Source organism: Pristiophorus japonicus, chromosome 21 (genome assembly GCF_044704955.1).
Source record: "Pristiophorus japonicus isolate sPriJap1 chromosome 21, sPriJap1.hap1, whole genome shotgun sequence".
Classification (NCBI taxonomy): domain Eukaryota; kingdom Metazoa; phylum Chordata; class Chondrichthyes; family Pristiophoridae; genus Pristiophorus; species Pristiophorus japonicus.
The window spans coordinates 16,781,539-16,795,240 of record NC_091997.1 but is presented as its reverse complement, the minus strand read 5'-3'; the positions used below and the strand labels follow the sequence as shown (position 1 = coordinate 16,795,240).

The window sequence follows — 13,702 nt, the reverse complement described above, 5'->3', positions numbered from 1 at the left end:
CTCGCCCCTCCCTATCTCTGTAATCTACTTCAGACTCACAACCTCACTGAGATGTCTGCACTCCTCAAATTCTGCCCTCTTGAGTATCCCTGATTATAACTGCTCAACCATTAGTGGCCGTGCCTTCAGCTGCCTAGGCCCTAAGCTCTGGAACTCCCTCCCTAAACCTCTCTGCCGCTCTAGCTCTCTTTCCTCCTTTAAGACGCTCCTTATGTGGCTCGGTGTCAAATATATTTGTTTTGTCTTATAATACTCCTGTGTAGCACCTTGGGACGTTTTACTATGGGAGGGATGAAGCCATGGAGGGATTTGTAAACAAGGATGAGAATTTTGAAATCAAGGCATTGCTTAACCAGGAGCCAATGTAGGTCGGCGAGCACAGGGGTGATGAGTGAGCGGGACTTGATGCGAGTTAGGACACAAGCTGCTGAGTTTTGGATGACCTCAAATTTACGTAGGGTAGAATGTGGGAGGCCAGCCAGGAGTGCGTTGGGAGTAGTCAAGTCTAGAGGTTAGGGGCTAGGGTTAGGTTCAGGATTTCAGCGATATGGGGATTGTAAATGATGCCAGGTTAGCTCTGCGTTACCTGTGGAACCCGCTATTGACACTGATGTTATCAGACTGGTCTTTACTAAAAAGCTGGAATGAGGCGAAACTGGTAGAAGTAGGAAGATTATTAAAGGCGTTATAAGTTGTTGTTGTTGTAATTGAAACACTCTAACCACTAATCCTAACCACTAAATACCCTAACCACTAATCCATAATCCGAATCACTAACACTAACCCTCACAACTAACCCCTATCCGAACACCCTAACCAGATCACTCAACCCTCACCATCTAACCCGAATCTGAACCACATTGGTGGCAGGGCAGGCTCTGGTGTCAATAGCCATTCTGACAATCCCCGTTGATGCAGGTAGTCAACAGACAGACACTTCAATATATATTTCAGCTCAACTGTGTTCTGAAGTTTGCACACCTTAAATCATTCTAACCTGACTTGTCTTTTTTTTTAAAAAAACATGCTGGCTGACCTGCTGTGCATTGTCCTTTCTTATTTCAGACTTCCAGCTTATCATCTTTAATTTAAAAAAAAAAAATTCTGACCTATTTCTTAAATACAAACGCGCGCTCGTTTCATCCACGCACATTCTCGTTCTACAAAGAATCCATATTCCCATCAACCAGGCGCCGTGCAGCAGCCGAAGATATCGGGGCACAGGGACAGGAGGACAACTTGTCCCCAAGGGCGCCGGAGAACGTTGACGGCTTGACGCGATGACGTCCCGCGCGAGGCCGCAGGGCGGGACGGGGAGCGGGGGAGGCCGGTGATTGGCTGGCCGGCCGCTTGTTCGCGGCTCGAGCGCTGCAGGACTGGCAGCCCGAGGTTCGCCGCAGGAGCTGGTGTGCGTTTAAACCGTAACGTCTGGGGTGTGTGTGTGTGTAGATAAGAGAGGGAACAAAAAGGACAATGAAATTCGTCCGCTTCTTGATGAAAAACTCGGCCCTGGCCAACGTGCCGAAACACATCGACCATTTCTCCAAGTTCTCGCCCTCCCCGCTGTCCATTAAGCAGTTTCTGGATTTCGGTGAGTTGGCGCTGTGGTGTTGACTCGGGCCGGCGGGCGGGGGGGGGGATGTGTCAGCAGGTCTGGGTGGCTGTCCACATCTGTTCGCTGGAGTGTTTTGGCCGCGGTGCAGGCCTGGGGAGCGAGGGAGGGACGTCTTTGCTCCTCGATAAACCGGTTTGTTAACCTTAGCACCAACCCAACTCGTTCTGCCGCCAGAGAGAAAAATGGTCACAGTTTGATCAGTGTTTATCTATGTTGAAGGGGCGACAGTGAAATGACGCCTCTCTTCCTCCCTTTCTGTTTACTTTTATCAAGGCATTTAGTGATCATTGAAATTATGGACCTGCTTATTGGCGCACCACCAAACGACGCATGTTTACGGAAACTGCTGAACCCAGTTGACAAGTTTATGTTACCATTTATGTGGTCCCTAATCCCCACAATAAATGTTAAATCGGTGTTGTCATGCACTGTCCTTCACTTCTGATCTTTATTTCTAATGCATTGGGGAATCCACGTGGCAGGCAAATAATTCTGCCACACAACCACCCCCTTTGACTTTGAGAGGTTCATTACTTCGTGGTTTGTGCATGCAGTCATCCATTCTAAAATTAATACATGTGAATGTCAGGTGGCTATAAGTATACTGTAACTTAAAGTCTAGTCAGTTTGTTCAACGCCAGCTGTACAGATAAATTGTTTCAGTACTGAATTGCCACTTTTTTTGGGTAAGTAGACGTCTTGCAAGAAATGCAGTCATATCAGAATACAGGGGCTGCACTGCAATGGAGAAGGAGCAGAGTTCCTACAGATTAAAAACTTCAGCCAAAATAATTACACATCTCGCCGCAAAAGGTCGAAAATTCATGTATCATGACTTGCTGGCCCCTGATTGTTTATGCCGATTTCTGCTTGCTTTATGCTGGTTTTTAATGTTCCGATGTTTGCTAATAAGATTCTCAGACTGTTTCGGCGCAAGTTGTTGATGGCAAGGTTGCCATAAATTTTAGCATAACTTGCCGAGGAAATTATTTAAGTCGCATTAGGGGCAGAGACTAATTTTGTTTGTAACTTTTTTTTGTTTACTTATACTTTTAATCTAAATGGTTACAATCTGCGATGTAAACGCAACAAAAGTACTTGACACAAGCAGCAAGAAGAGTAGTGGTGAAAATTCTGGAATCTTTCAAGAAATAATTGGATGCTAGAATGAGGAACTTTAGGATATTTCTGGGTTGGTAAACAAATGGGTTAGAATCATAAAATGATACAGTACGGCAGAGACCATTCAGCCAATTATGACTATACCGGCTCTTTGATAATGCTTTCCAATTAGTCTTACTCGCCTGCTCTTTCCCCACAGGCTTGTACATTTTTTCCCCATCAAGTATTTATCCAATTCCCTTTTGAAATGTTGAATGACCTTCCTCTTCTCTAATTATCTTGTCCTATGAATCTTCAGTGAGACTGCATTTAACATCCACTAGATGTTTCTGACTGCATTGCAAACATTTTCTTTTTATAAAATCAAATAATATGGATGCTGAAAATCTGAAATAAAAACAGAAAATGCTGCAAATACTCGGCAGGTCAGGCAGCATCTGTGGAGAGAGAAACCGGGTTAATGTTTCAATTGGATGACCTTTCATTAGAACTGGAAAAAGTTAGAGATGCAACTGGTTTTAAGCAAGTACAGAGGTGAAGAAAGAACAAAGTGGAAGGGCTGTGATAGAATAGAAGGCAGGAGAGATTAAATGAGAAAAAGGAATGATGAGGAAACGTGAAAGGAGATGGTAATGGGACAAATAAAGAAACAAAAGATGGGTCTAGAGAACGTGTAAATGGGAATATCAGAATCATCCGCAACAGCTGCCATCTGGGGGAAAAAAATGGAAGCAGAGGTTATGATCTGAAATTGTTGAACACAATGTTAAGTCCAGAAGTTGTAAAGTGCCTAATCAAGAAGATGAGGTGGTGTTCCTCGAGCTTATGTTGAGCTTCATTGGAACAGTGTTGGAGGCTTAGGACCAAGAGGTCAGAGTAGGAGTGGGGCGGAGAATTAAAATGAATTAAAAGCTTGAGGTCACGATTGCAGACTGAACAGCGCAAAGCGTTTAGCCAATCTGCGTTTGATCTCCCCAATGTAGAGGAGACTGCATCATGAGCAGCGAAATACAGTATACTAAATTGAAAGAAGTACAAGTAAATTGCTGTTTTGCCCGGAAGGAGTGTTTGGGACTTTGTATGGTGGGAACAGCAGAGGTAAAAGAGCAGAGGTTGCATCTCCTGTGGGAAGGGAAGTGCTTGTTGGGGGTCAAAGAGGAGTGGACTAGGGTGTTGTGGAGCGAACAATCCCTTTTGAATGCTGAAAGGGGAGGTGCGGGGAAGATGTGTCATTGCATCACGGTGGAGGTGGCAGAAATGGTCCAGGATGATCTGTTGAATGTGGAGGCTGGTGGGGTGAAAGGTGAGGACAAGGGGAACCCTAGCGTGGTTCTAGAAAGGATTGGAAGGGCTGAGAGCAGAAGTATGGTAAATGGAACGGACACGGTCGAGGGCCATCTTAACCATAGTGGAAGGGAATCCTCGGTTGAGGAAAAAGACATAAAACCAAATGATGTGATGGACCCTCCTGTCAGGCAGCGTATGAACTGCAATTGTGGAATCACATAGTGTAACTGGTCTTACTAGCTGCCCCTTGCATTTTATACCAGTCTCTGAGCAGTAGTGTAATCTAACTGTAGCTTGAATTAGAATTATGAAAACAGTGAATATTAATGATATCAGGAACAGAGAATTGATTTGGAATATTAATACGAGCGGAACTGATTTAACAAACAAAATTGCATTGATATGATATTGATCTACATCACTTGGGCTCAGTAAACTAGCCTCTAGTGATGAATTCATCAACTTAGCACCAGATGGATGCAGCTGGGTTGTCATTCCACCACAAGTTCATGATTTGACCAATAACAATGAGTTACCAAATCTTTGTTTTCTTTTGGCCCAATTTTCTCCCCTCCTGCTCTTGAAGGCATTATCTCTTGCTGGGGAACAGTACTAAGTGCTCATTATCTATGTTCCTCTATGTTAAAGGTGTATAAATGAAAATTGTTGGATGTGAACCTATGGCATTATTTGATTGTAGAGAACATCACATAGCCATTTCCTGGTAGAAGGTCATTGGATAGCAATCAGGAATGTGAAACATTGGCAAGTTTCTTTTTCTTCACTGTAGCGCAAGGACCCTGAGGTGCAACTGCTGCTTGGGTTGGTATCTAGTAACTCAGTTCAGGCTAAGACCTTTATCTGGGTCTTTTAATCCTAATCCATTCAGCCATAAGGGCAAGGGCTGCTGGACCTCTGCCTGAAGTACAAGAGCTACTGAAGCTGTACTTCAGTTATCTGTATCCATGCAAAAGGTCTACCTCTCTGGCCTGCAGAAACACCTCCCTGTGATTGCATGGAACTCTCTGTTCAGTATAGAAGTTCAAATGTAGAGTTAACCATCTCTTGGTTAATCATGCTTGTCAGAACACAAATTAGGCTGTAAAAAATATAACTTGTTCTTTGGTACCACAATACAACTTTGTTTTTCTGTGGTTACAGCAGCCACCGCGTTTCTTCAGGCATCTGCTGATTGTACCTAAAATTACATCTCTTTTCCCAAGAAGCAACAAAATGCAGGGATATACTTTCTGTTTGAAGTATGTGTAGTTCTAAATGTAATGTGATAAAGTTTTCGTTACGGAAAATAAACCACACTCCTAAGAGATATTCTTAGTTGTAGCCTGTTTCTCCTTCTCTTGGAGTCTGGTCAGCTCTCTTTCTACAAGTGACCATTTCATTGATGTCAGCCTCGGGAACTGAGAAGCGCTGTAGAGAATTCCACATGTTTCTGACTCTGGATAGTAAATGCTGATAGTTTGAGCAAAGAAAATTCGGTACAAGCTGAATTTATAGCAGTACCCAGCTAGTATTGAGTTTTCCTGGAGCACATGTCTCCCTCTTCAAAATCAAGGCTGCAATTTAATTTGCAGTATTCCCAAATGAAACCATTCACTGATGTTTCTGTATGTGGTGGCATCAAACCAGCTTCATGGAGGGACAAGAGTTGGAATGAAAGGTCTCTACGGGGAGCGAAAACAGCTAAAACTAAGCATGTGTCATAATAAATCATGGCTCAAGTGTGTGCGCCTCCTCCGCAGCCGAATAGCCTGCTGACCAGCATGTCATCCATCTGGTTTGTTACTACAAAGCTGCCAGCACTGTGGACCTGTGTTGCAGTATGATTCTCACTATTTTTAGGAGGGGAGAAAATTGGGTGGAAATTGTTGAAACTTAGCATTTAAGTACAGTGTTGCATTCTTATCCACTTAGGCTCAACAAATGCCTGTGAGAAGACTTCCTTTATGTTTCTGAGGCAAGAGCTGCCTGTGAGACTCTCTAATATTATGAAGGAAATCAACCTTCTCCCAGACCGGCTACTTGGTACACCTTCCGTTCAGTTAGTCCAAAGCTGGTGAGTAGCCACACAGAAGATGTTCATACATACTGAGAATGTCCCCTTCAGAATAAGAATATGTGTGGCTTCTTAAAAGTAGTACATCTTGAATGTGGTACAAATAATATCTGAAATATTGATATGTTTTCCATCCAGTTTAGAAATGCTGACTTTCTGCTTGTGACATTAGAGGGGTCTTAACTGATACTAGCCATCTGGCTAAATATGTCTACTTGTGATATGAAGCTAACTTGTCCTGCTTAAATTATCTGCCAGTTACCCAGCTGGAGCTGTGTAAACTGTACTGTGAATTTTCTCCCACTTCGGTTATGGGCCAGTTGTTTATATAGTACTCCTGCCCTCTCTTTCCCTTGGATTGCATCTTTCTTGATTGTAAAAGCCAGTTTATATCAGCTCAAAACAGTATTTTTATAGGTAGTTCAATGTGTGATGCTGAGACAGCCTATTAATTCCATTTATTATCAATAAATTACATCACATTTGATTGCAATTGTTTCATTACAGTTTTGTTGAACATAATGCCACAATTACAAACTCTCATCTCTGTTTTGGTGCAGAGATGCTACTAAGCAGCATTACGAATTCAACAGGTTAAAGCTGTTTATTGTGTCCCACAGTATAGTTATACTGCCGATTTGGTATACATAGCACTCACAAAGCACAGTCTGACTAGTTTCCAGGCTCTAATCTCTACAAATCAAATTTTTATAAGCTTTGTGAGACTATCTTGAGAAGGTAGACTTGCATTACTTCCATTAAAACCTGAACTTCTCTAGACTGCAGCATTGGGCTGACAGTTGTATTTTATAGCAGGTTGGGAGACTTAATTCCTAGTTCTAATTTGAAAGTTGAATTTAAAATTTTAAAAATCCATCAAACAAAAAGAGCCCCCTGTCGGGTTTATTTAGACGATCTGGCTTTGTTCTTTTAATGCCTAAGAAATCGTAGTGCAAGGAAATGCAGTATTTTTGCACTTATACATAAAGCATTCCCATGACATTCTCTGTACATTCTGCACAAATAATGAATTTTATTACAGCACCAGTGTGTCATTTCCATATCTGAGTCGTGCCAGCCTCCGAGTCGGCTGCAGATGATATCAAAGTATAATAAGTAGGTTTATGCTATGGACTTGTACTGACTAGTTAACTGTCGAGCCTGCCTAACCTATTTCATTTAAGATATTTAAAATTATTGGGACAGGCTAGACTGAATATAAACATGGTTTCCAAAGTTAAAAAGACATTTTTCTTGAGGAATAGCATGCACAGAAGGAAATGGTTTAGTAACGATCACAGCATCAGTGTTGGAAATCTATGGTCAAATGCGTTATCTATATAATTTGGGGGCTTACCATTTTTGTTAAAGAAAGGTGAGTACAGGTACTTGAATTGCATCAGGCAGTAGTCAGCCAAGTATAATCTGTATATTTATGCCATTGAATCTGACCTGTATAGAGCTTTTCAGCAAGGTATACACTCCAGCTGTGTAAAACTGAAAATAATACCTCGCGTGCAACTGAGTCAACAGATCTGGGAGGTTCCAATTTCAGTCGCCAGTTTATGCTGAGCTAGCTGATTTTTGCTGGAAAGGTGTCTCTGACTCCAGGCTAGCAAGAGCAAACATTAGATATTGTCTGTGCTCGATCACTATGCATTATGCAAATGTGCGGACATTGATCCAGAACCTGATTGGGTCTGTGTGACATGCACTAGCACTCTGACTACGCTTGCAAATGAAGAATGGCTGCTAGGCTTTGGAGGGCTGCAGTGTCCCAATACAAGTAAAGGGGGACATTTAAAATTGAAAATAATGTTTGCGATGGAGAACAAATAACTTAGTCACTCTCTTTTTATATAAAGATTTTATTTTTTGGATGATTTTAACCATTCAAGGAGGGTTGTGTTTTTAATCTTCATGGCACTGGAACTCGGGGAATGTAAACTGACTCTTGATTCCGGCAATCGCAATTTCTATATCCAGGCATCTTTTCTTGGAAGGAATACGATGTTCATGTTTCAGAAGACAAATATTACAAATGGGGACAGTTAATAGTGTTGTCAAAGATCATCAATTGGTAATTTTGTTTAGTGAAGTAAAATGTTAAATAAAAAATAGTATCTTGGCCAGTAGTGTTCTTCCAATCCTGTTCAATGCCCTCTTCTGACATCTCCAGCTGCAGCTTTCAAAAATGTTTGTGGTTGTAATCGAGGAAATTGGCTTAGCTAAGCAGTCCAAAGTTCCACTGCTGTATCTTGATCTTCTGGTATTGAACCTTTTCATACTGGGCCTCTGGGCTCTGTGAAGCTTCCCTGAGTGCCGATTTACAGCAGGACACCTTCCTCATGTATATTTTTATTGATTTGATTTATGTGGGACCAACGTACTGTTCCAAAAAATGTGATTATGTATTTTAGCATTAGGAAGAGCTCCTTTTTTGCAAAGCACATCCGAAAAGAACTTTAGAAGCATTTGCTTTTTTCAACACTTAGCCGCCCTGGCCCATCGTTCAATTACAATATAGCACTACAGCTGGAATCTGCACCCATCGACAGCAGTTGAAGGGCCTATAACGTTTTCACGAACTCGCTCAAGTAGAACCTTACTGTGCCAGATTAAAGGCATAGTTCAATTTCAAAATTAAATCAAAATTTGTGCTTCAGGAATGAGGTTGAGTTTGGGCAGGCCTATTTGATTTGTTCCTCTTTGGCTGACCTGGTGTCAATCACCATTTTGTAACCCCTCACTGCTCTAGTTTAGAAATGCAAAAAATAAAAATCTCTCCTTTTCCCCCAGAATTATCAGGCCTACAGATCATTAAATTACGAGATTTGAACTCGGGTGTGTGCTATTAGCTAATCCCAGTTGAGATGAATATGATGGAATTACAGTCGGCTCCCCTTCAAGGAGCAAAGTTTCATGGAACCAGATCGAAAACCTTTTTTTGCTGACAGTTGCTAGCTCCAGTATTTATTGTATCCTATAAATGCATGTGTGCTTTACAGTCATAAAATTTCAGTTAGTTTCTTTGATCCATGTGTTTCGTGCAGTCATTCATTCAAAAAGTCTTTGTTTATACATATTATTGCTAACGAGACTGCAGAACTTAATGCGTGCTGTCCTTTTTTGATCTAGGTATGTCCAAAGTCTCTTGGATATTCTTGAGTTTTATAATCGGAACCCTAGTGATCACAGTGTTTTATCAAGGTATGTGTTTTTTTTCTATTTTAGATAATCCTTCAAGACTGACTGGTGTTTATAGTTGTCTGAACTTACTGAATTTTGTCAGAATAATCAGCCTTTATCAATAAAGCAACTTATTGGAATTTTGCATAATGGGTCTTTTGAAAGTGCATGCACTTGGATTGTGAAATAAAAACCCAATTAACAACTGCAGGTTTTGTCTTTAAAATTTGGGTGTGGAGGTAGCATTTTGAAATGTGTAATACTGGAGTGAAATGCTAACAGCTAGAGCCGTTTGAGGTAAGACTGTTGAATAGCATTTGAAACAATACGTTCAAGGCACAAATATAATTTTTCTCTTTAATGACCTGCTAATGAGATTGCAGAAACCCAAAGCATGGGAAATGTGCAGTGTCAAATGAACTGTTAATTACAGCAAACAACTGACAGTATCCTGCTTTTAGTTGAAAGGAATTTCGCCTCAATGGTGATTTACTATAGCTTTTCATGCTTAAAGCTTTTCAGTACTAATATCACTCGAGGTGCTGACTGGTAGTGCAGCTTGAGAAACACAATATCAGAAAATTGTTTGGACAACTTTCTAGGTGCGTTTACATTAGTCTTTTAAATTAGATTACTTGTGTTCTAGTAAATCTGGTTTCCGTAGAATGTCTAGATCTAAAATGGATCTAATCTGACTTAAAAGAACAATGTAGGAGGCCTGGACTAATAATCCGGAGATGTGAGTTCATAATCCCATCATGGCCGCTGGGGAATTTAAATTCAGTAAATTAAATAAACGTGGAATAAAATACTAGTGTCCGTAATGGTGACCATGAAACTATCGGATTGTTGTAAAAACCCATCTGCTTCATTCATGTCCTTTTTTAGGGAAGGAAATCTGCCATCCTCGCCTGGTCTGGCTCCAGACCCACAGCAATGTGGTTCACTTTTAATTGCCCTCTGAAATGGCCTAGCAAGTCACTCAGTTGTTACAAACCGCTACAAGAAACAATAATGAGAATAAAACTGGACGGACCACCCGGCATCAACCTCGGCACCAGCTTTGGACGCGCCAGTCCAGTCGACCTTGCAAAGTCCTCCTCAGTAACATCTGGGGACATGTTCCAAAATTGGGAGAGCTGTCCCACAGACTAATCAAGCAACAGCCTGACCGCTATACTCACAGAATCATACTTTTGCGCCATCCAGACTCCTCCATCCCTGGGTATGGCCTGTCCCAGGCAGGACAGACCCACCCAAGGTGGTAGCATAGTGGTGAGAGAATGGCTCTGGGAGTCCTCAACATTGACTCCAGACCTCATGAAGTCTCATGGTCTAGCATGGGCAAGGAAACCCCCTGCTGATTACCACTGACTGCCGTTCCACAGCTGATGAATCAATACTTCTCCATATTGAACATCACTTGAAAGAAGCACTGAGGGTGGCAACAGACAAGACTGAAGCGTTTGCAACAGCTTCAGCCAGAAGTGCCGAGTGGATGATCCATCTCGGCTTCTTCCTGTGGTCCCCACCATCACAGAAGCCAGTCTTCAGCCAATCCGATTCACTCCATGTAGTATCGAGAAATGGCTGGATTCAGAAAAGGCTCTGGGCCCCACCAACATCCCAGCTATCGTGCTGAAGACTTGTGCTCCTGAACTAGCCGCGTCTCGAAGCAAGCTGTTCCAGTACATCTACAGCACTGGCAACTACCCGACAATATGGAAAACTGCCCAGGTATGTCCTGTCCACAAAAAGCAGAACAAATCCAATCGGTCAATTAGCGCCCCATCAGTCTACTCTCAATCATCAGCAAAGTGATGGAAGGTGTCATTGACGGTGCTAAAAAGTGGCATTTACCAATAACCTGCTCACCGATGCTCAATTTGGGTTCCACCAGGATCACTCGGCACCAGACCTCTTTACAGCCTTGGTTGAAATGTGGACAAAAGAGCTGAATTCCAGAGGTAACGTGAGAGTAACTGCCCTTGACATCAAGGCTGCATTTGACTGAGTGTGGCATCAAGGAGCCCTAGTAAAACTGAAGTTAATGGGAATCGGGGGGTGGGGGGATAACTCCAATGGCTGGAGTCATACCTAGGACAAGGGAAGATGGTTGTGGTGGTTGGAGGTTAATCATCCAGCCCCAGGATATCGCTGCAGGAGTTTCTCAGGCAGTGTCCTAGGCTCAACCATCTTTAGCTGCTTCATCAATGGCCTGTCAATCATAAGGTCAGAAGTGGGAATGTTCGCTAATGATTACACAGTGTTCAGTTGCATTCGCAACTCCTCAGAAAATGAAGCAGTCAATTCCCACATGCAGCAAGACCTGGACGACATTCCGGCTTGGGCTGATAAATGGCAAGTAATATTCGTGTCACACAAGTGCCAGGAAATGACCATCTCCAACAAGCGAGAGTCTAACCACCTTCCCTTGATATTCAATGGCATTACCATCGCCGAATCGCCCACCATGAACATCCTAGGGGTCACCATTGACCAGAAACTTAACTTCACAGGCCACATAAATACAATGGCAACAAGAGCGGGTCAGAGGCTAGGTATTCTGCGGCAAGTATCTCTTTTCCCCCCCCCCCCCCCCCCCGACTCCCCAAAGCCTTTCCACCATCTACAAGGCACAAGTCGGGAGTATGGTGGAATACTCTCCACTTGCCTGGACGAGTGCAGTTCCAACAACACTCTAGAAGCTCGACACCATCCAGGACAAAGCAGACCGGTTCATTGGCGCCCGATCTACCACCTTCAACGTTCACTCCCTCTATTACCGGCGCGCCGTGGCTGCAGTGTGTACCATCTTTAAGATGCACTGCAGCAACTTGCCACGGATCCCCAAACCCGCGACCTCTATCACTTAGAAAGACAAGGGCAGCTGGCGCAGGGGTGCACCATCACCTGCAAATTCCCTTCCAAGTTGCACATCATCCTGACTTGGAAATATATCGCCATTCCTTCATGGGTCAAAATCTTGAAACTCCCTCCGACTGTCTATCTTCACTATAAGGACTGCAGCCATTCAAGAAGGCGGCTCACTGCCACCTTCTCGAGGGCAATTAGCGATGAGCAATAAATGATGGCCTTGCCAGTGATGCCCATATCCCGGAATGTATAGAACATTTTTTTAAATCTACCTTGAAGGCTTTGGTTTCTTAGTTTTTGTATGTTCTTAGTTTTACAGATGCCTTAATCACAATCCGGAACAGGCACAATGATGTTGTTCCAACAATGGCTCAAGGTGTGATCGAGTACAAGGAATCATTTTGGGAAGATAGTATCACCAGTCAGAATGTCCAGTATTTTCTGGATCGATTCTACATGAGCCGTATTTCCATTCGAATGCTCATCAATCAGCATAGTAAGTGTAAACTTTGAGTCAGCCCTCCATGATGCATTTTTAAGAGTGGGCTTCCTTTTCTAGAAACAATTTTAACTACATTTTTTTTTAAAGAAATCTAGAAACGTAGAAATTTACAGCACAGAAATAGGCTATTCTGGCCCATCATGTCTGTGGCGGCCGACAAAGAGCCACATGGCCCCCGGTCAGCAGCCCTAAAGGCCACACACAAACCCATAAATAAAGACTAGGCTGGGTGCTCTTTGCTTTTCAATCAATCCGCCGCATCACAACTGCGACGCCCCTTATACTAAAGCATTCTACATGCCACCCCAACCGGAGTCATGTGATCTCCTGGCTGAGGCAAAAACCAGATTTAAAAACCCAGGCCAATTTAGGGAGAAAAAATCTGGGAAAATTCCCCACCGACCCATCCAGGCGATCGAAACTAGTCCAGGAGATCACCCTGGCCGTATTCTATTCTCTGCAGTACTTACCATTATATCTGCTCCATCCAACAAAAGGTCATTCAATCTAATCCCAATTACCTAGAGTGGGATAATGTAACAAACCTCCTAATGGCATAATTAGTTAAGAGTGAGCAATGAAATGTGTTGGGCGTTTGTGAATTTAGTACTATGAATAACTGGGTTATTATCAAATTCTTTATTTTGATAGATTTTGCTTATTTAAAAAAACATTAAACGTGTCAATTTTTAACATTTCTTTCTTTCTTAAGCACTAATTTTTGATGGTACAACAAATCCAGCTCATCCAAAGCATATAGGTAGTATTGATCCAGACTGCGAAGTTGTAAATGTCATTAGAGGCAAGTCATCAATTTTTTCACTTGGGGAAATATTTTTAATGTATCTAAAGAATTACAAATGACACCAGTCAGTGAAAATCCACAAACAGAATCTCTGTTTTATCTGTGCATTTGAGTTTTCAGAGATTTCAATGGAATGTTCAGAAAATTCAAAATCAGCCACTGTCAGCATTAGAGGATTCGAGTGATGTTTTCATTAGTATTCATGTTGGCCCCAGCAACCTAAATCTAGCT

At 42.4% G+C, this 13,702-nt stretch overlaps 1 protein-coding gene across 9 annotated transcripts in view; it reads left to right on the top strand.

Annotated features, from left to right (window-relative positions):
- Positions 1-1,357: 1,357 nt before the first annotated feature.
- The window catches only part of LOC139233843 (pyruvate dehydrogenase (acetyl-transferring) kinase isozyme 2, mitochondrial-like), a 54,531-nt gene continuing 42,186 nt past the window's right edge, over positions 1,358-13,702 (top strand). For 7 of the 9 annotated variants that reach the window (XR_011588225.1, XR_011588224.1, XM_070864429.1 and 4 more), the window contains exons 1-5: positions 1,358-1,591; positions 5,957-6,098; positions 9,237-9,308; positions 12,476-12,660; positions 13,379-13,468. Coding sequence is in view for 7 of the 9 variants with exons in the window: in XM_070864429.1 (XP_070720530.1) it covers positions 1,474-1,591; positions 5,957-6,098; positions 9,237-9,308; positions 12,476-12,660; positions 13,379-13,468 (607 nt within the window). In the remaining 2 variants the exon portion in view is untranslated. Of the gene's footprint in view, positions 1,592-2,207; positions 2,302-5,956; positions 6,099-9,236; positions 9,309-12,475; positions 12,661-13,378; positions 13,469-13,702 lie in introns of those variants that run through there. The other 2 variants (XM_070864432.1, XM_070864431.1) reach the window with 2 other exon arrangements.